The 18,590-nt window shown below is 47.7% G+C and overlaps 1 protein-coding gene and 1 non-coding gene across 5 annotated transcripts in view; one reads left to right on the plus strand and one right to left on the minus strand.

Moving 5' to 3' along the window:
* Positions 1-18,590, plus strand: part of EMILIN2 (elastin microfibril interfacer 2) — a 59,789-nt gene that overhangs the window by 28,428 nt on the left and 12,771 nt on the right. For all 4 annotated transcript variants that reach the window (XM_055559210.1, XM_055559209.1, XM_055559211.1 and 1 more), the window contains 2 exons: positions 980-1,155; positions 9,361-11,274. In XM_055559210.1, coding sequence (XP_055415185.1) covers positions 980-1,155; positions 9,361-11,274 — 2,090 coding nt within the window. The remainder of the gene's footprint in view (positions 1-979; positions 1,156-9,360; positions 11,275-18,590) is intronic.
* On the minus strand, positions 4,778-4,880 carry LOC129636358 (U6 spliceosomal RNA). Its single transcript, XR_008706898.1, has one exon. It is a non-coding gene; the product is annotated as a U6 spliceosomal RNA (small nuclear RNA).

Here is an 18,590-nt window from a genome sequence, read left to right on the forward strand (position 1 = left end):
GCCAGCTTGTTGCCAGGGTCTCTGTGAGATGCATGAGTGCGCATGAGTTAGTGTTAGTCGCTCAGTCGTGTCCGACTTTGCAACCCTATGAACTGTAGCCCGCCAAGCTCCTCTGTCCTGGGGATTCTCCAGGCAAGAATACGGGAGTGGGTTGCCACTTCCTTCTCTAGGGGATGTTCCCAACCCAGGGATTGAACCTGGGTCTCCTGCATTGCAGGTGGATTCTTCAACATCTGAGCCACCAAGATCTCAACACAAATACTATGAGGTGGGTCTGTAGAGGCTCACTGCTCCCTTTGCCAGGTGTCAGGAAAGAAGGTGCCAAGATAAATACATGGGGGGTGGGAGGCGAGGGTGCCAGCCATGTTGTGTGTAAAACACTAACCAAATGGGCCTGACTTGGCCTGGGATAATCTCCACCAAGCAGCAAATTGTCAAATAGAAGTTTGTCAGTGAAGTGAAAGCCCAGTTTTTGAAAACTGTCCACATCCAGTGAGAGTCACACCTTCTTCCCTGGTGGCTCAGATGGTAAGGAATCTGCCTGCAATGCAGGAGACTCCAGTTCCATCCCGGGGTCAGGAACATCTCCTGGAGAAGGGCATGGTAACCCATTCCAGTATTCTTGCTGGAGAATCCCCAGGACAGAGGAGCTTGGCGGGTTACAGTTCATGGGGTTGCAAAGAGGCGGACACGACTGAGCGACTAACACTCTCCGTACTCTCAATGAGAGTCATGGGCCAGGGTTTTCTGAGTTGTCTGTTTCTCCAGCCTTTCAAGGGAGGGGAGCTGGGGGCAGGTGGATCCAAGAGATGGAGGAAGGAGGTGGGGGGTAGAGCTGGACTGGAGGAGACCGGTGACCCCTTGGGGTCATACTGCAGAGAGCAGTGACCCAGGGCCTCTTCACTTGGGTGCAGCCAGGAAGGCCGGGGTATCTGCCACAGCAACCAGTAACAAGAGATGCCACCTTGCTCTTTGGCAGGTATCGCGTGAACGTCAGACCCAGGTACGTCACCAGGTACAAGACGGTGACGCAGTTGGAATGGAGGTGCTGCCCTGGCTTCAGGGGGGGAAACTGTCAAGAAGGTCCCAGAGACCCTGGGAGGATGCCCCGCCCCATGCCCGCTCGGCCCCGCAACAGCATGAAGAAACCCACAGGTAACTCACTGCTTTCCTGTGCTCAACTCTGCTCATCACCACTCCTTCTAACTCCAGGCTTCGTGAGTTACATGCAGGGGTTTCCCAGAGCTTCCAAGAACACACCCGTATGCCTGCAGGAGGCACGTGGCACACACATTGATGTGCAGAAGCAGTAGCGATTGGAAGACAAACTTTTAAAAAATAAATTGCTTTGTTAGGGCCAGCTGGTTGTGAAAACCAAGACCTTAGAGGAGATGAGGCTGGGTTCAGCCTTGTGTGGCCTGAGGCAGAGACAGAAGAGATTCTCATGTAATGATGTAATGACGCCTGGTTTGTTTTTACTTTAGTTTTCATGTGCAAGCTCCCTTAAGACTGAATTTGAAGTCGCTAAAATTGTTTGTTGTTTTTTTTTTTTAAATAGGGAAATAGAATCATTCTCATTCTGTTTGGGGTGAGATATTCAACAGTAAAAGAATCTGCCCACAGTGCAGGAGACACAGGAAACACGAGTTCAGACCCTGGGTCGGGAAGATCCCCTGGAGGAGGGCATGGCAACCCACTCTGGTATTCTTGCCTGGAGAATCCCATGGACAGAGGAGCTTGGTGGGCTCCAGTCCATGGGGTTGCAAGAGTCGGACACAACTGAAGCGACCAAGCACAGCGAGCATATTTGCAAAGCTAAGCCCAGAGTTAGAAGTATCCAATGAGGTGGTTCTTAATTTGCTTCTGATTATTTTTTTAAGTGAATTAGCACAAACTCAATGAATAGTTCAGAAAGCAATGATAATTTTACCTTGTTTTTTTAAAAATATTCATTTACTTATTTACTTCTGGGGCCATGCTGGGTCTTAATTGGAAGATGTGGAATCTTTTAATATTTCCCTGACCGGGGATTGAGCCTGGGCCCCTTGAGTTGGAAGCACAGAGGCTTAGCCACTGGGATCACCAGGGAAGTCCCGCCTTGGCTTTTAAGTATAACATTAACAGACAGTAAAGAATCTGCTGGCAGTGCAGGAGCCTGGGTTCGATCCCTGGGTCGGGAATATCCCTTGGAGAAGGGAATGGCAACCCATTCGAGTGTTCTTGCCCGGAGAATCCCATGGACAGAGGAGCCTGGGCAGCTACAGTGCATGGGTTTGCAAAGAATCAGACATAACTGAGAAACTAACACTTAAGAGACTGACTTTTTAAAATTTTCTGGCCACACTGTGCAGCTTGTGGGATTTTAGTTCCCCAACCAGGGATCGAACCCTTGCTCCCTTCATTGGAAGTGTGGGGTCTTAACCACTGGACCACCAGGGAAGTCCCCAAGAGGCTGACTTTTATGGACAAAAATGTTTTGACATTTTATTCTACATCACTTTATCTTTCTTCTTTTTTAAAGTTCAGTCAGAAAACTTAGATTTTCTTATGAGTTAGATGTTTAAGTCATTTTTAAATGATTATGTTTTCTGATGAGGTGTTTTCCATTTTAAAACTAGTGGTGTTTCTCAATATTCTCTGTAAAACAGATTTTATTTATTATTATTATAATTTTTTTTTTTTTTTTACTGCTTCAGTCAACGAAAGGGAAAGTTTACTGAGGCCCCAGGGCCACAGGCAGGAGGCTGCCCTGTGGGCAAAGAAACCGGCAGAGGGGCCTTATTTGACGTTCTTCCTGGGGTGCAGGTTGTTGGTGTGGCCACACTTCTTGCAGCAGTTGACCGCCGGGGCTATCGGTGATCGTAACGCAGCCAACGTCTTGTCTCAGTTGGATTTCTGAGCAAGCTGGCAGGGGGAAGGCTCAATGGTGCCGCTTCACAGATGAAGCACCAAGTTCAGGGTGAACTCTCTCTGGATTTTGTAGTCTGACAGAGCACAGCCCATCCTCCAGCTGTGTGCTGGCAAAAACTAGATGTTGCTGGTCAGGCGGGATGCCTTCTGATCATGGATTTTGACTTTGACATTCTCGATGGTGTCACTGGGCTTGACCTCAGGGGTGATGGTCTTGCCCTTCAGGGTCTTCACAAAAGTCAGCATCTCTGCCTCTGCTGCAAGGCTGCCACCACCGACCTGTAAAACAGATTTTAAAATAACTTTTTTATTACAAAAGTAATGCATATCAATTGAAGAATGTTTGTAACATATGGGGCTTCCCTTGTGGATCAGCTGGCAAAGAATCCTCCTGCAATGCAGGAGACCTAGGTTCCATCCCTGGGTTGGGAAGATCCCCTGGAGAAGGGAAAGGCTACCCACTCCAGTATTCTGGCCTGGAGAATTCCATGGACTATATAGTCCATGGGGTTGCAGAGAGTCAGACCCAACTGAGCAACCTTTACTTTCACTTGAAACATATAGGAAAAATATTTAAGTACATATCATCTTGAACTTCCCCGGTGGTCCAGTAGTTAAGACTCCGTGTTCCCGTGGCAGGGTGGCTGGGTTCCATCCCGGGTTGGGGAACTAAGATCCTGCCTGCTCCACAGCCAGGCCAAGAAAAGGAAGGGAAAAAAAAAAGTACACCTAATCTTACCACCAAACGAGAAGTACTGTTAACATTTTACTATAAAATACTGCGGTCTTTCCTGTATCTGCATATACATTTTGTTAAAGAAAAATTTATTCATCCCACAAATATTTATTGAGCTTCTAGATCTGCAGTCTTTATACTTAGGTGTTTTGGAGAAAAAGTTGAGGCGGACACTAGATAAGTAATTACAACAGAGCACGGTCAGGGCTCCGATGGGGCTCTGAGAGGGCGTACTGGATCACAGTAGACAGTTTATTTCTGTTTTGTTTACTTTTAGCTTTTGTCTTGTAAAAGTTTAAGCATACATATAGTTTAATGAGTTGAATCGCTTTATAGTATGAAGACTATTAGGAAAAGCAGTGATTCCCTTTCTCTGCCAGTTTCCCTTCTCAGGAGTAATTGCTTTAAACTCTTACAATTTTTCTTTTAAATTGAAGTATAGTTGATTTACAATATTAATTATAATTATAGCTCTACAACAAAGTGACTCAGTGTTTTCATGGATTATACTTCATTTAAAGTTATTGCAAAATAATGGTTGTATTTCCCTGTGCTGTATAATATGTCCTTGTGGCTTATTTATTTTATACACAGTAGTGTGTATCTCTTAATCTCCTGCCCCAGTCTTGTCCCTCCCCTTTTCCCTCTCCCCAATGGTAACCACCAGTTTGTTCTCTGTATCTGTGAATTTGTTCTTGTTTTTATATATACATCCGTTTGTTTTATTTTTTAGCTTCCACACATAAGTGGTAACGTAGGGTATTTGTCTTTCTCTAGTCTGATTTTTATTTCTGTAAGCATAATACCCTCCAGATCTGTCTATATTGTTGCAAATGGCATTATTATAGTTGAGCAATATTCCATTGTATATGTGTATACAGCATATCTTCTTTATCCATTTATCTGTTGATGGACGTGTGTGTGTGTATGTGTGCTAAGTCGCTCAGTCCTGTCTGACTCTTTGCCCGCCAGGCTCCTCTGTCCATGGGATTCTCCAGGAAGGAATACTGGAGTGGGTTGCCGTGCCCTCCCCCAGGGGATCCTCCCAACCCAGGGATTGAACTTGTGTCTAAGTCTTCTGCATCGGCAAGCGGATTCTTTACCACTAATACCACCACTCTTAGGTTGCTTAAAAACATGGAATGCTTCACACACGTGCCATCCTTGTGCAGGGACCATGCTAATCTTCTCTGTACCCTCCCAGTTTTAGTATATGTGCTGCTGATGTGAGCATTTCTTTAAACTCTTTAGATAGTCTTTTGGAATTTACGTCCACATCCTCGACTTCTCATTATGGAAGGTGAGGAATTAAGTCCCTTTCCTCTAACATGAGGCTTCCACACCCCCATCCTTTGCATTCAGTTATGCTGTGTTTTTGTCTGTTCCCTGTTTATTGGATCCACTGTAGTTGGTACATCGTGTTTACAGCTGAGCCCTGCAGTGTGCTATGAATATGTTGCCTTTTCTACACAGTTTTTTGATTTCTCTAGTGTTAATAATTATGTTTTTCTTTGCTTGGTTTTCTATATTTTTATTCCCTGTTTCAACCCAGACTCTCTGCTGGTTATCTACATGTATGTTCAGATACATCAGTTTCGTCTTGACATCTCTCCTAGAGCTTTCTCTGCTGCCCCACCTGGAATGGTCCCCTGCTTGTCCTCGCTCACCACTGCTGCCCTGCAATCTTCACGGACTTCTCTCCTGTCCATTCCCTGATTCCCATCCACCCCCCACCCGCCCCGCTTGCTCTTCCTTATTTTATCCCCTTGTTTTGGTCAAGCACATCATTCAGTAGTTTCATGAGAAGATTGCGTGGGAGGTAAACTTTTTGACATGGTAGTCTACAAGTATATTTACTCCAGCTTCAGAATTCTAGATTGGAAATAATTTTCCTTTAGAATTTTAAGCACATTGCTCAGTTTTCTTCTGGTTTTCAAAAAGGAACCCTCCTACACTGTTGGTTGGAAGGTACATTAGTACAGCCACTATGGAGGACAGTATAGCAGTTCCTTGAAAACCTAAAAAGAGTTTCTGTATGATCCAGTGAGCCCACTCCTGAGCATATATCCAGAGAAAATCATAATTCAAAGAGATACATGCACCCTAATGTTCATTGCATTACTATTTACAACAGCCAAGACATGGAAGCAACCTGAATGTCCATAGACAGATGAATGATAAAGCAGATAGGGTGCATATATACAATGAAATGTTACTCAGCCATAGGAAGAATGAATGAGGCCACTTGTAGCAATATGGATGGACCTAGACATGATCGTACTAGTGAGGTAAATCAGACAGAGAAAGACAAATTTCATGTGATATCACTTTATGTGGAATCTTAAAAAAAGACACAAATGAGCTTATTTGCAAAACAGGAACAGACTTACAGACATAGGAAACAAACTTATGGTTACCAAAGGGGGAAGCTGGGGGGAGGGATAAATTAGGAATTTGGGATTGGCAGAGATACACTACTATATATAAAATAGATAAACAAAGACCTACTGTATAGCACATGGAACTCAATACTTGTAATACTCAATATCTTGTAAATAATCTATGTAGGAAAAAAGAATATATGTGGGACAAAAGAATATATATATAAAAGATTTTATATATATATATATATATATATTTATCTGAATCACTTCTGTATACCTGAAACTGGGCTTCCCAGGTGGCTCAGTGGTAAAGAATCCACCTGCCAATGCAGGAGATGAGGGTTCGATCCCTGGGTCAGGAAAATCTCCTGGAGGAGGAAATGGCAACCCACTCCAGTGTTCTTGCCTGGAGAATCCCATGGACGGAGGAGCCTGGCGGGCTGCAGTCTATGTGGTTTCAAAAGAGTTGGACAGGTCTGAGTAATTAAAGAAGAAAACTAACAAAACATTGTAAATCCATTATGCTTCAATTTAAAAATTCTTTTTCTTCTGGTTTCCAATGCACTGTGAAAACCATTCTGATTCCCAATTTTGTATGTGTGACTTGGTTGGGGTTTCTTTTGTTTGTTTTGTTTATGTTGTTTTTGCCATTAATGGGATTTCAGAATGAAAGGAAGTGCTTATCCTCAATCCATCATCATTATAATACACACACTGTTTTGGGCACTTATTTTTAAATTTTTAACTGATTTTAATTTTTAATTGATGAAAAACCATCCATGTCATTAGATATTCTCTAGTATCATTTCTTGGCTGCATAGAGTGTGGTTGTTTGGATACAATCTTGTACTGTTGGCCCCTTAGGCCGTTTTCAGTTTTTCATTATTATATAGATAGTATTTGAATAAGTACTTTTTCCGTTAAATTTTTGGATTAATCCCTATTATTTACTAGAATAAATTTCTAGAAGTGTAATTGCAGAGTCCAAAGGACTCTGAGTATTTTGATACGTTCTCCAAGTTATTCTTCCAAAAATTTGTAGCAGTTTTTTTAGTCACCAGTAGTATATGAAGGAAAAACATCTGCTTACATTCTGATCCTCCCCTCTTCTCCTGCCCTTTAAAAAAAATTTCCTTTGCTCAGAACAGCATTTCATTTGTACGTGACTTACTGACTTTTATGTCTAGTATCCTGAGAGAATTTTTTCAGTATGGAAAACAAGATGTTCTTTCTAGTTTTCGGCTTGGGAGTTGGGACATTTAAACTCAAGCCTCGGTTTTACCACTAAGTTGCTTTTAATGAATGATAACGGTTGTTATGATCATCTGCAAAAGTTAGAGGAGGAAAAACAATGACCATTAAGCTCAAATATCTACCACATTCTAAACTTACTTCCACTGTTTGTCAGTGTATGTGAGTGCATTTTATGCCATAATCTGTGTTGTGTGTGGCTTTTTCCACTTTACTTGCTAGGTCTCAGTGTTGTCTGCAGGCTTGTTGATGTTAATTCTTTAATTCCTTTCTTTTTTATATTAATTTTTACATTTTATTTTTTGGCTGTGCCACACGACTTGTGAGATCTTAGTTCCCAGTGTATTAGTTGCTCTGCTGTTGCTGCTGCTGCTGAGTCGCTTCAGTCGTGTCCGACTCTGTGCGACCCCATAGACGACAGCCCACCAGGCTCCCCCATCCCTGGGATTCTCCAGGCAAGAACACTGGAGTGGGTTGCCATTTCCTTCTCCAGTGCATGAAAGTGAAAAGTGAAAGTGAAGTTGCTCAGTCGTGTCAGACTCTTCGAGACCCCATGGACTGCAGCCTACCAGGCTCCTCCGTCCATGGGATTTTCTAGGCAAGAGTACTGGAGTGGGGTGCCATTCCCTTCTCTGGGGGATCTTCCCAACCCAGGGACTGAACCTGGATCTCCTGCATTGCAGGCGGATTCTTTACCGTCTGAGCCGCCAGGGAAGCCAGGGATCAAACCTGGGCCTACAGCAGTGGAAGCAAAGAGTCCTAATCATTAGATCACTAGGGAAGTCCCTTAACCTCTTTCAAGTATTCCTTGTATTCTGTGACATCATGTGCCTCAGATTTCGATGACCTTTTTTTGGTTTATCTATTTTTATCATGTTTATTTTCATTTTATGACTCACCACAATTATTTCATGATTTTTTCTTTTGGGCTGTTTCCTTATGGGGTATATTTCTCAAAGTAGAATTATCAAAAATTCAATGTTTGGGGGCTTCCCTGGTGGTCCAGTGGTTAGGCACTTTCACTTTGGGGGCCCAGGTTCAATCTCTGGTCTTGGATCTGAGATCTCAAAGCTGACTGGGACATGGGTAAAAAAAGATTTCAATGTATTCTTTGACTTAGTGAATCTCACTACATAGGGCCACATGGCTCTTTGTTGGGAGACACCAATAGACTCTGTTTTATCTCTTTTGCTTTTAGTTTCCCAACTGCATGATGGTGCTAAACAATGTCTATGAGACTCTTAGCACAGGGATGCTAATAAAAGAAAGAGACTATTTAGGAGTTGCTTGGAGGATAACTTGCTGCTCTTATGGTATCGTGTGCCTGTGTGCTAAGTCACTTCAGTCGTGTCCGACTCTTTGGGACCCCATGGACTGTAGCCCACCAGGCTCCTCCGTCCATGGGATTCTCCAGGCAAGAATATTGGAGTGGGTTGCCATTCCCTTCTCCAGGGGATCTTCCTGATCCAGGGATTGAAACTGCATCTCCTGTGGCTTCTGCATCGTAGGCAGATTCTTTACCGCTGAGCCACCGGGGAAGCCATGGTATCATACCACCCAACAACTAATGGGTGGATCCCAAGTGGCTTCTTGTGGTTATAGAATGCAGTCAGCTGTCGGGGTGTGGCTGCAGTTACTAATGTGGGAATGATATGTTCCGATGATAATATAAGTAAAGAATATTTCCCTTCAGGGTCCAAGAGACCATTGTATATCTGTCATGTGTCCTCTGAATATTCTCTTGACAACATATATCTGTCATGTGTCCTGTGAATATTCTCTTGACAACCAGAGGAAGGAAGATAGTCACTTCACTTCATAGTATAGTTCACAAAAGTGAATTAACTTGCTCAAGGGCAGACTATAGACAGAAGAGCCAGAATCCCCTGGAGGTCTGTTTGACTTAACGCCCATCATCTTTTCCACTCCAGCAGAGTAACTGCCTGTGTGTGGTGAGAGGGGAGTGGTAGGGGGGGAGGTTTGCGTGTATCCCAAAAGTACCCTGTCAATTGTCTTTGCAAAACTGGGTAAAAATAGGAAATGTTAAGTCGTGTCCGACTCTTTTTTTCTTTGTAACAGACAATGAACCAAGCCTAGTCTCAGATCCTAAGAAGACTGTGTCACCTACTCCTGCTGCAGACCCAAGTCAGACAAGAGATCCAAAACAGGGGCCCCAGGAACTTCAGGAAAAGAAAATTCAGGTGCTGGAGGAGAAGGTTCTCCGCCTCACCAGGACGGTTCTGGACCTTCAGTCTTCCGTTGCTGGAGTGAGTGAAAACCTCAAACACGCCGTCCAGGACGATGCCAGCAAGATGCTGGCCTCATGGCTGAGCAACCTGCACCCCCGGCCAACGCCCAACAGTGCCGTGGGTGGAGAACCAGAAACAGTTCAGCCCCCCGGCATCCTCAACAATAAGGAGTCAGGCATGAAGGACATCAAGTCTGAACTGGCTGAAGTCAAGGATGCCCTGAAGACCAAGAGTGACAAGCTGGAGGAGCTGGACGGGAAAGTGAAGGGCTACGAAGGGCAGCTCAGACAGCTCCAGGAGGCCGCCCAGGGCCCAACGGTCACCATGACGACCAGCGAGCTCTTCCAAGCCTACGTGGACAGTAAGATCGATGCTCTGAGGGAGGAGCTCATGGAAGGGATGGACCGAAAGCTAGCTGATCTGAAGAACTCGTGCGAGTACAAGTTGATTGGTTTTCAGCAGCACTGTGATGACTATGGGAGCAGCTACCTGGGAGTGATCGAGCTGATAGGAGAGAAGGAGGCCAAGCTGAGAAAAGAAATCAGTGACCTTCAGGCCCGGGTCCAAGACCCTCCAGCCCATGCAAACTGCTGTGACGGTACCAAGCCTGGTGACTTGGGGCCACAGATCAAGATGTTAGACCAGAAAATCGAAAGAGTTGCTGAAGCGACAAGAATGCTGAACACACGACTGGACAATGAGTTTGACCGCCTTGAGGCTCCAGAGCCGGACATGGACTTCGATGCCAGATGGCATGAACTGGATGCAAGGATCAACGTGACAGAAAGGAATGCAGAGGAGCACTGCTTTTACATTGAAGAAACCCTCCGGGGGACCATTAGTGGGGAGGTGGATGGCCTGAGGCAGCTGCTTGATCAGAAAATACAGTCCCTGGAGGAGCGGCTGGGGAGCGCCCTCCTGGAGATGGTGAATGGCTCGGAGATGGTACCTGCTCCCCCAGCGGCAGCCCTGCCCACTGTGTCGGGGGCTGGGCCCCCGCAGGTCATGATGGAATTGAAGCGCCTGAAGGACCAAGTGCGCGTGGTGGAGGACATGTGCCTGCAGAACCTCCGAGGAGAGCCTCGCGGGATGGAAGACACTTTGTGGAATGGGGGCGAGATGGTGAGTCTTTTGAGATCTCTAAACTACACGATGCAGGGGAAGTTTCAGGACACCGAACGCAGCATCCAGCGACTTCAGCAGGACTTCAGTTTTCTTTATTCTTGGCTCAACCACACAGATGACCACTTGAGACGTCTACAGAACGAGCTGAGCGGTGGTAGAGGAGGGAAAAAGGCTGCAGGGGGTGGGTGGTCCAAGGTGGGTGAGCCAGGGAGGACGGAGGCGCCCCTGCCGTCTCCCCAGGCCCCCCCAGCGCATTGTTGTGACCAGCTGGAGGGCAGGTGGCAGCAGCTGCAGGACCTCGTCCTCAGCGAGCTGGACACTTGTAAGGAGAAGATGCACGGAGTCCAGAGAGAGGTGTCCATGGTGGAGGACAGGGTGTCTCACGTGGAGAAGACCTGTAGCAAGCTGGACTCCATCTCTGGGAGCCTTCAGAAGATCAAGGAGGGGCTCAACAAGCACGTGAACAGCCTCTGGAGCTGTGTCCGGCAGATGAACGGGACGCTCCGGACACACTCCAGAGAGATCTCCGGCCTAAAGAATTCCGTCCAGCAGTTCTATAGCCACGTCTTCCAGATTTCTACTGACCTGCAAGACCTGATCCGGTTTCAGCCATCGGCAAGTAAGTGCACCTTTGCCTTCCCATTTTGAGTATTTGTAATGCGTGTTCTGCTAGATTTTGGATGGTTTGCGGCATGAGCCACGTCACTGCTGGCCCAAAGTGTGCTTCATAGATGGGGTGGGGGAAAGTGCGTGAGTTGTCTGGTGCTGAGTAGCAATGAGACAAAGACCAACAGTGAGAGCAAGTGTTTAGAAACTTAGAATAACTTGACGTCACCGTAGCATTCAAGCACACGATTTGTGTGTTTTGTAAATTATCAGCCCACAACAGGTTGAAAATACAGAAGGAAAACTGGTCCTTGCCCTCAGGTAGGTGGCAGAAGGCTGATCTATACTGTCATGTTGGGGAGCTTAGATTTGGGGTCAGATTTGTGGCCTAACAGCTTGGGGCAATGGGCATGTTGTCCTGTGTTCTACTCAGGGAGTCTCCTGTATGCAAACCCCTTCAGCTCTCTGAAAACATCACTTCTTGTTGCTGGTGTCATTATCATCTTTGGGCAATCTCTTGTTCCCTAAAACCTAGGGCCTCGATGACGGCAAGTAGAACGCATTGTGTTCCTTTCCAAAGACAGACAGAAGACCCTGGACAGAGCACTTTAGGGGCAGGAACTGATCAAAGCCGCAGCACACCCAGCACAAGGATGCTCACCAGCTGTGCTTAGGGAAGTGCGTGCTACACACTCTGTATGTGCATCCGTGCTAAGTCCCTTCAGTCATGTCTGCCTCTTTGTGACCCCATGACTGTAGCGGGCCAGGCTTCTCTGTCCATGGGATTCTCCAGGCAAGAATACTGGAGTGGGTTGTTATCTCCTTTTGCAGGCGATCTTCCTGACCCCAGGGATCAAACCTGTGTCTCCTGTGGCTCCTGCATCGCAGGCAGATTCTTTACCATTATACATTTCACTCTTGACAAATGTTTGTTGAATGAATGAATGGACTGAATGAATGAATGGTCCCTTAATAGTACTGAGTGACATATTCAAGTTAACTTTTTTGTTACCTGGGGGCTCAGCATGTCATCCCTGAAGGACAGAGCCTCCCTGGTACCTGGATTCAGCAACCTCAGTGCTGAGCAGAGTTTTCTTTCTTTTTAAAATTTTATTTATTTATTTTCGGCTGTGTTCGGTCCTCATTGCCGAGCAGAATTTCTCTAGTTGCAGACAGCAGGGGCTACTTCCTAGTTGGAGTGTGTGGGCTTTCTCGCTGCAGTTGCAGCTCCCAGGCTCCAGAGCACAGGCTTAGTAGTTGGGGCACATGGGCTGCTCCCCGCAGGGACATGTTCTAAAGTCGCACGGTGGAGGCAGGGTGGGGACCCTGGGTGCCATCGTCCAGGCCAGCCCACGTCTCCTCTGTGTCTCCCCAAAACAAATGCGGACTCACAGGTCCACGAGGACAGGGGAGGGCCAGCCGTGAGCCAAGAAGGACTCCGCCTCCTGACCAGTCCTCTCCCTGTTTTCTTTCCCCCTGTCTTCTTTGCTGGCCTGTGTTGGCTTTTCACCTTGCTCAGATCCAGGTGACAAAGGCCCTCATGTGTTGATGCCAGTTCTTGGCCTGGTGTGAGCCTATGGGATTTTAGGATTGGGTCCTATTGGAAAAGGCCCCAGTGCTGGGAAAGATTGAAGGCAAAAGGAGAAGGGGGAAGCAGAGGATGAGATAGTTGGATAGCATCACCGCCTTAATGGACATGGATGTGAGCAAACTCCAGGAGATAGTGGAGGACAGAAGAGCCTGATGGGCTGCAGTCCATGGGGTTGCAAAGAGCCGGACACAGCTTAGCAACTGCATAATAGCAACTGCATAACAGCAACAACAACGCAGCTGGGACTTACTGCCTGAGGAGAGGAGAGCCAGGGCCTGATCCCAGGGAAGTGGGAAGTCTGAAGTGGTCAGTGGGACACGCTTTGAACCTTCCCAGAGATAAGGAGTTGGTAGATAAGGAATTACCCAGGCCAGTCCTGCTATTTATAACCCCCACCCCCTCCCCCCAGGCCCACACAGCTCCCAGATCTCTGGAATGCTGGGGAAAGGTCAGGGGACCCTGTGTGTGTTCACAGGATGATTGTCCCTCCTAGTGACAGTTCTGTCTGGACTGTGCTTTGTAACAACAGATCGAAGCAGATAGTTCCAGTTGATTTGCAGCTCCTGGGCAGCGTGGGAAGCTGTGTTAACTCCTTCACGCTTGGCTGTGGAAAGAGGGGTTGGGGTGAATGCCTGTAAAGGGAAGGCAGCTCCCACAAGATGCTCCTTTTGGAATGAATCCATCGTCGTGAGAGTAGAACACATGGACTTGCGGGAACTCCATTGATTGAGAAGAGTTAACAATACGCAGGCCGAGACTGTCCATTCTTGCAGCGCATCCAGGTCTGGGAGAACCTGAGTGTCAGGGGTCACTGGGTGAGTTTAGAGCTCAGGTCACAGCGCCCTGTGAAGAGTCCTCAGCACATTTATTGAGTGCTTACTGTGTGCAGCAGTGACTCAGTGGACATGAGTTTGAGCAAACTACGGGAGATGGTGAAGGACAGGGGAGCCTGGCGTGCTGCAGTCCCTGGGGTTGCAAAGAGTCGGACATGACTTAGTGACTAAACAGCCACTGTGTGCAGGGCTCCGTGAGGCATGAGGAGGTGAGTAGCACGACCCTGGCCTTCTGGGCATTTCTAGGCCCAGGTCTGGGGGTGGGGGAGTGGCACACACAGGCCTGCAGAGAGGGTGAGCGAGATGGTGTGTCAGGCTCGTCCTTGTAGTTCACTGACTCTTACTGGGCCCGTCTTGTGTGGGAGTGACGAGCTTCTGTGTGTGAAGCACCGGGATGACAGTGCATGCGACAATGACAGTCTGAGGGGGACAAGCAGGCAGAGATGGTCACGGCCACCGTGCAAGTCAGGGAGCGCTTCTCTGAGTTGATGAGGCCTTCTCATCAAGGTTGAGTAGGTTGCGAGTTCATAGGCCAGTAGGGTGAAGGGTGAGATGGAGTGATGAGAGAGACTTCTGAAAGGGGGCGATACTGGAGCTTGTACCTAGTGGTGAGTTGTTGCTCAGTCCCTCAGTTGTGTCCGACTCTATGCGACCCCATGGACTGCGGCACGCCAGGCCTCCCTGTCCTGCACCATCTCCCAGAGTTTGCTCAAACTCACGTGCATTGAGTTGATGATGCCATCCAACTATCTCATCCTCTGTCGCCCCCTTCCCCTCCTGCCCTCAATCTTTCCTAGCATCAGGGTCTTTTCCAGCGAGTCAGCTCTTCACATCAGGTAGCCAAAGGATTGGCGCTTCAGCATCAGTCCTTCCAACGAACATTTAGAGTTGATTTCCTTTAGGACTGACTGGTTTGATCTCCTTTCAGTCCAAGGGACTCTCGAGAATCTTCTCCTGCACCATAGTTTGAAAGCATCAATTCTTCGGTGCTCAGCCTTCCTTATGGTCCAACTCGCACATCTGTACATGACCACTGGAAGGGTTCAGAGAAGCAGGAGGGGAGGGCGTCCCTGCTGAGGGGTGGAATGGACCTGCTGTTTGCTGCTGTGTAACAGCCGACCCCAGACCTTGGTGGCTTAAACAACAAGGCACACTTTCCATTGTTCTGCGGGACAGGAACTGACTTGGCAGCTCTTCCGCTCCACTTGACATCAGCTCAAGTCACTCACTTGGCTGTGGTCAGGGGACCAGTGGGCTGGGCTGGGCTGAGCTGGAAGTTGCAGGAAGACTGGCCACGTATTCCTGCGCACGGCCATCCTCTCTCTCCATGTGGTGGACGTGCGCCTTCTCTCAGCATGGTGGTCTCGGGGAGTCACACTTACCACAAGGCAAAAGCAGGAGCCCCTTCCAGGCGAGGCCCGGAGCTGGCACCACGTCCCTTCTGCCACGTCCCATTGTTCGAAACAAGTCACCCTGAGAGATGACGCGGCTTGTGTGTTGGGAGGGGAGGAATATTAATGATTGTCATCATTGCTCCTACTGCAAGCCAGGGTGCAGAGCTGAGGGTGCAGGACATGGTCACCAGAGGCCAGACTGCTGGGCCAGGGACCTAGACTCTGCTGTTTCTGCCCCATGTGCTTCCCTGTGCAGGGAGCCCATTCTCTTCTTTGGAAGCGCCCAGAGGGAGCTGAACTACCCAGCTGGCAGCGGGTGGGGAGGGGAGGGGAACCAGAACGGCCTCAGCCAATGCTGAAATCAGTCCCAGTCTCTTTGTATCCCTCACATCAGTGCAGACGTTCTTCCCTGGGTCTTAAAAGAGACTCTCGAGACTATATACAAATGTTTGGTTACTTTTTGGGACAGAAGGTCCCTGCCTTTCATCCAGGACTTGGAGAGGTGCCTAACTTCTAAAAGGTAAAGAACTAGTGTATTTTTTTGGCTGCATCTTGCAGCTTGTGGGATCTTAGCTCCTCAACCAGGGATTGAACCCACATCCCCCGCAGCAGAGGTGCAGAGTCAACCACTAGACTACCAGGGAAGTCCCTAGGACCACTGTATTTTTGTGACTGTCTCATCGTCCACTCTGTGAGGTGGGTGTCATGCCCTTTCCTGGGCCCTGTGCACCCCACTCCCCTTCATTCATACAGTCATTCATTTAACAAATACTCAGTCATGTCCTCACACTGGAGTTTTAGCCCTTGCAGGATCTAGGGGGGGAAGTCAGGTAATGCACAGCCCAGCAAATAAAGGTCTGATTTCTGCAGGCAATCAGTGTGCGGGGAAAGATAAGCAGAGGAGGTGACAGAGAACAGGGGACTTGGTGTTTTAGATGAGAAGTCAGGGAAGGTTGCTCAGTGGAGACGACCTTTGAGCAGAGGCATGAGTAAGATGAGGGAATGAGCCTTGTGGAGATCTGTTCCTGGCAGAGGGAACAGCATGTGCAAAGGTCCTGAGGCAGGGATGTCTTTGTCCTGTTTGAGAACTCAGGACGTCAGTTTGATCAAGTCCATGAGCAAGGGGGAAGGTCACAGGCAGTGAGGTCAGGGGGTAGGGGTCAGATCAGGTAGGATTTTGTAGGCTGAGATGACAGATTTGGATTTTAAGTATCATGAGAAACTCTTGGAGAATTTTGAGCCAGGAAGTGATTATTATTTCCCAAGTTTGCAATCCCAGCTACTCTACACATTCTTTGTGACTTTGGACAAATTATTTATCTACTTAGCTGTTAATTGGAGAGAATCATGGTAATAGTGATACTTCAAGAAGTTAGCATGATAATTATTGTTCCTGTGCATGCTAAGTCATTTGAGTTGTGCCTCACTCTTTGAAGCCCCATGGACTGCAGCCCACCAGGCTCCTCTATCCATGGGATTCTCCAGGCATGAATAGTGGAGTGGGTTGCCATGCCCTCCTCCAGGGGATCTTCCTGACCCAGGGATCAAACTCGCGTCTCTGCATGGGCAGGGATGTTTACCACTAGCGCCGCCTGGGAAGCCCCCCTGTTCCTAAGGAGTATTTTTTTTCTTTTTCTATTTTTTGGCTGTTCTGTGTGGTATGCAGGATCTTTGTTCCCTGACTAGGAATCAAACTTATGCCTCCTGAAATGGAAGCAGGGAGTCTTAACCACTGAATACAGAGAAGTCCCAGTAGTGTATTAAACAGTGACTGGCCCTTGGTCATCCCTCAGTATCAGCGTGACTGTGACCCTCTGTCCCCTCTGCTGGACATCCCTTCTGCTTCTGGCTGAAATCCTCTCCTCTTCTTACAAGCATGCAGCCTCAGAGCAGTGAAGGTGGGCTCGCCCGCACTGCAGGACGTGGGATGAGAACCTTAGGTGTTCTGCTGAATGTTCTAGGGATCCAGAGGGTTTTGTTCTTTCCTTCTTTTTCTTGTTTTCTTGTCTAAATTGGGACTGAAGTGTAAAGTGTAAAAAGCTGAGAAATCTCCCCTCCCTAGCATTTAGGTTCTTGTTTTTCTTATTTAGTCGCTCAGTTGTGTCCAACTCTTTGTGACCTCATGAACTGAAGCCCACCAGGCTCTTCTGTCCATGGAATTCTCCAGGCAAGAATACTGGAGTGGGTTGCCATTTCCTTCTCCAGGGGATATTCCTGAGCCAGGGATCAAACCCAAGTCTCCTGCTTGGCAGGTGGATTGTTTCCCTCCAGGGAAGCCCAGCATTTAGGATTCATGGTTAGTAAATCAGGTTCTGAACGACAAGGGGATGGGGAAGTCCTCTATTCTGTGGATGTGGCCTCAGAGGTCTGGACCTCTGTTCCTGTTCCGCCCACCCCCTCCCCCGGCTGCCTGTCCCGTTCTTTTAGCTGCTGCTTGTCCACAGGTGCCCGGTCTCCATGCTACTGTAGTTACTGGGGGGGGCAGCTCCAGGCCCTGCCCCCCCACCCCAGCACGGCTCAGAGGCAGAGTCTGCTTCCTGCTGGGGCCCTGGGACCACCTGGCCTGCCCCACAGCCTCTGAGCCCACACAGCCTCCCCATCACCCATCTGATCAGATACTGAGCCCGGGGCAGACTCGGGCATTTCTGCTGTTCCCCTTTCACTTGGGGATAGTAGGCGAGTTCCTGGTATTGAGAAGCCTGGGGATCCCACAGAGCTGAGCCAGGCAGAAGGACAGTCTCTGTGCCAGGGTAGCCCTCCTCCCCCACCTCATGGTTCCAAGAAGGGCCTTCCTGCCAGACACGCAGGACTGTTTCCACACACCCCAGGGACTGCTTCCTCTTTCCAATCTGCCACCCCTTCTTCTGCAGATGTCTTCAGGCAATTTCTTGTAAGTACTTAAATTTTTTTTTTTTTTTGCATATAGTTGATTTACAATGTTATGTTAGTTTCAGGTGTACAGCAAAGTGGTTCAGTTATACAGCCACATATGTTCATTCTGTTTCAGATCCTTTTCTCATATAGGTTATCCTGGAATATTGAGTAGAGCTCCCTAGGCCATACAGGAGGTCCCGTAGGTTATGTACCTTATATATAGTAGTGTGTGTGTGTTCATCCCAAGACCTGATTTATCCCTCACCCGTGTGTTTCCTCTTTAGTAACCATAAGTTTGTTTTTAATATCTGTAAGTCTGATTCTGTTTTGTAAGTTCAGTTGTTTCATTTTTTAAAAAAATTGGGTTCCACATATAAGTGATGTCATATACTATTTGTCTTTCTCTGTCTGGCTTACTTCACTTCGTATCATAGTCTCTAGATCCATCCATGTTGCTGCAAATGGCATTACTTCATTCTTTTTCTAAAATTTATTTTTATTTATTTGGCTGCCCTGGGTGTTAGTTGAGGCATGTGGGATCTAGTTCCCTGACCAGGGATTGAACCCGGGCCCCATGCATTCACAGTGTGGAGTCTTTTCCACTGGACCACCAGGGAAGTCCTGTATTTCTTTCTTT

The sequence above is a fragment of the Bubalus kerabau genome, chromosome 21 (assembly GCF_029407905.1).
Source record: "Bubalus kerabau isolate K-KA32 ecotype Philippines breed swamp buffalo chromosome 21, PCC_UOA_SB_1v2, whole genome shotgun sequence".
In the NCBI taxonomy this organism is placed as follows: Eukaryota; Metazoa; Chordata; class Mammalia; order Artiodactyla; family Bovidae; genus Bubalus; species Bubalus kerabau.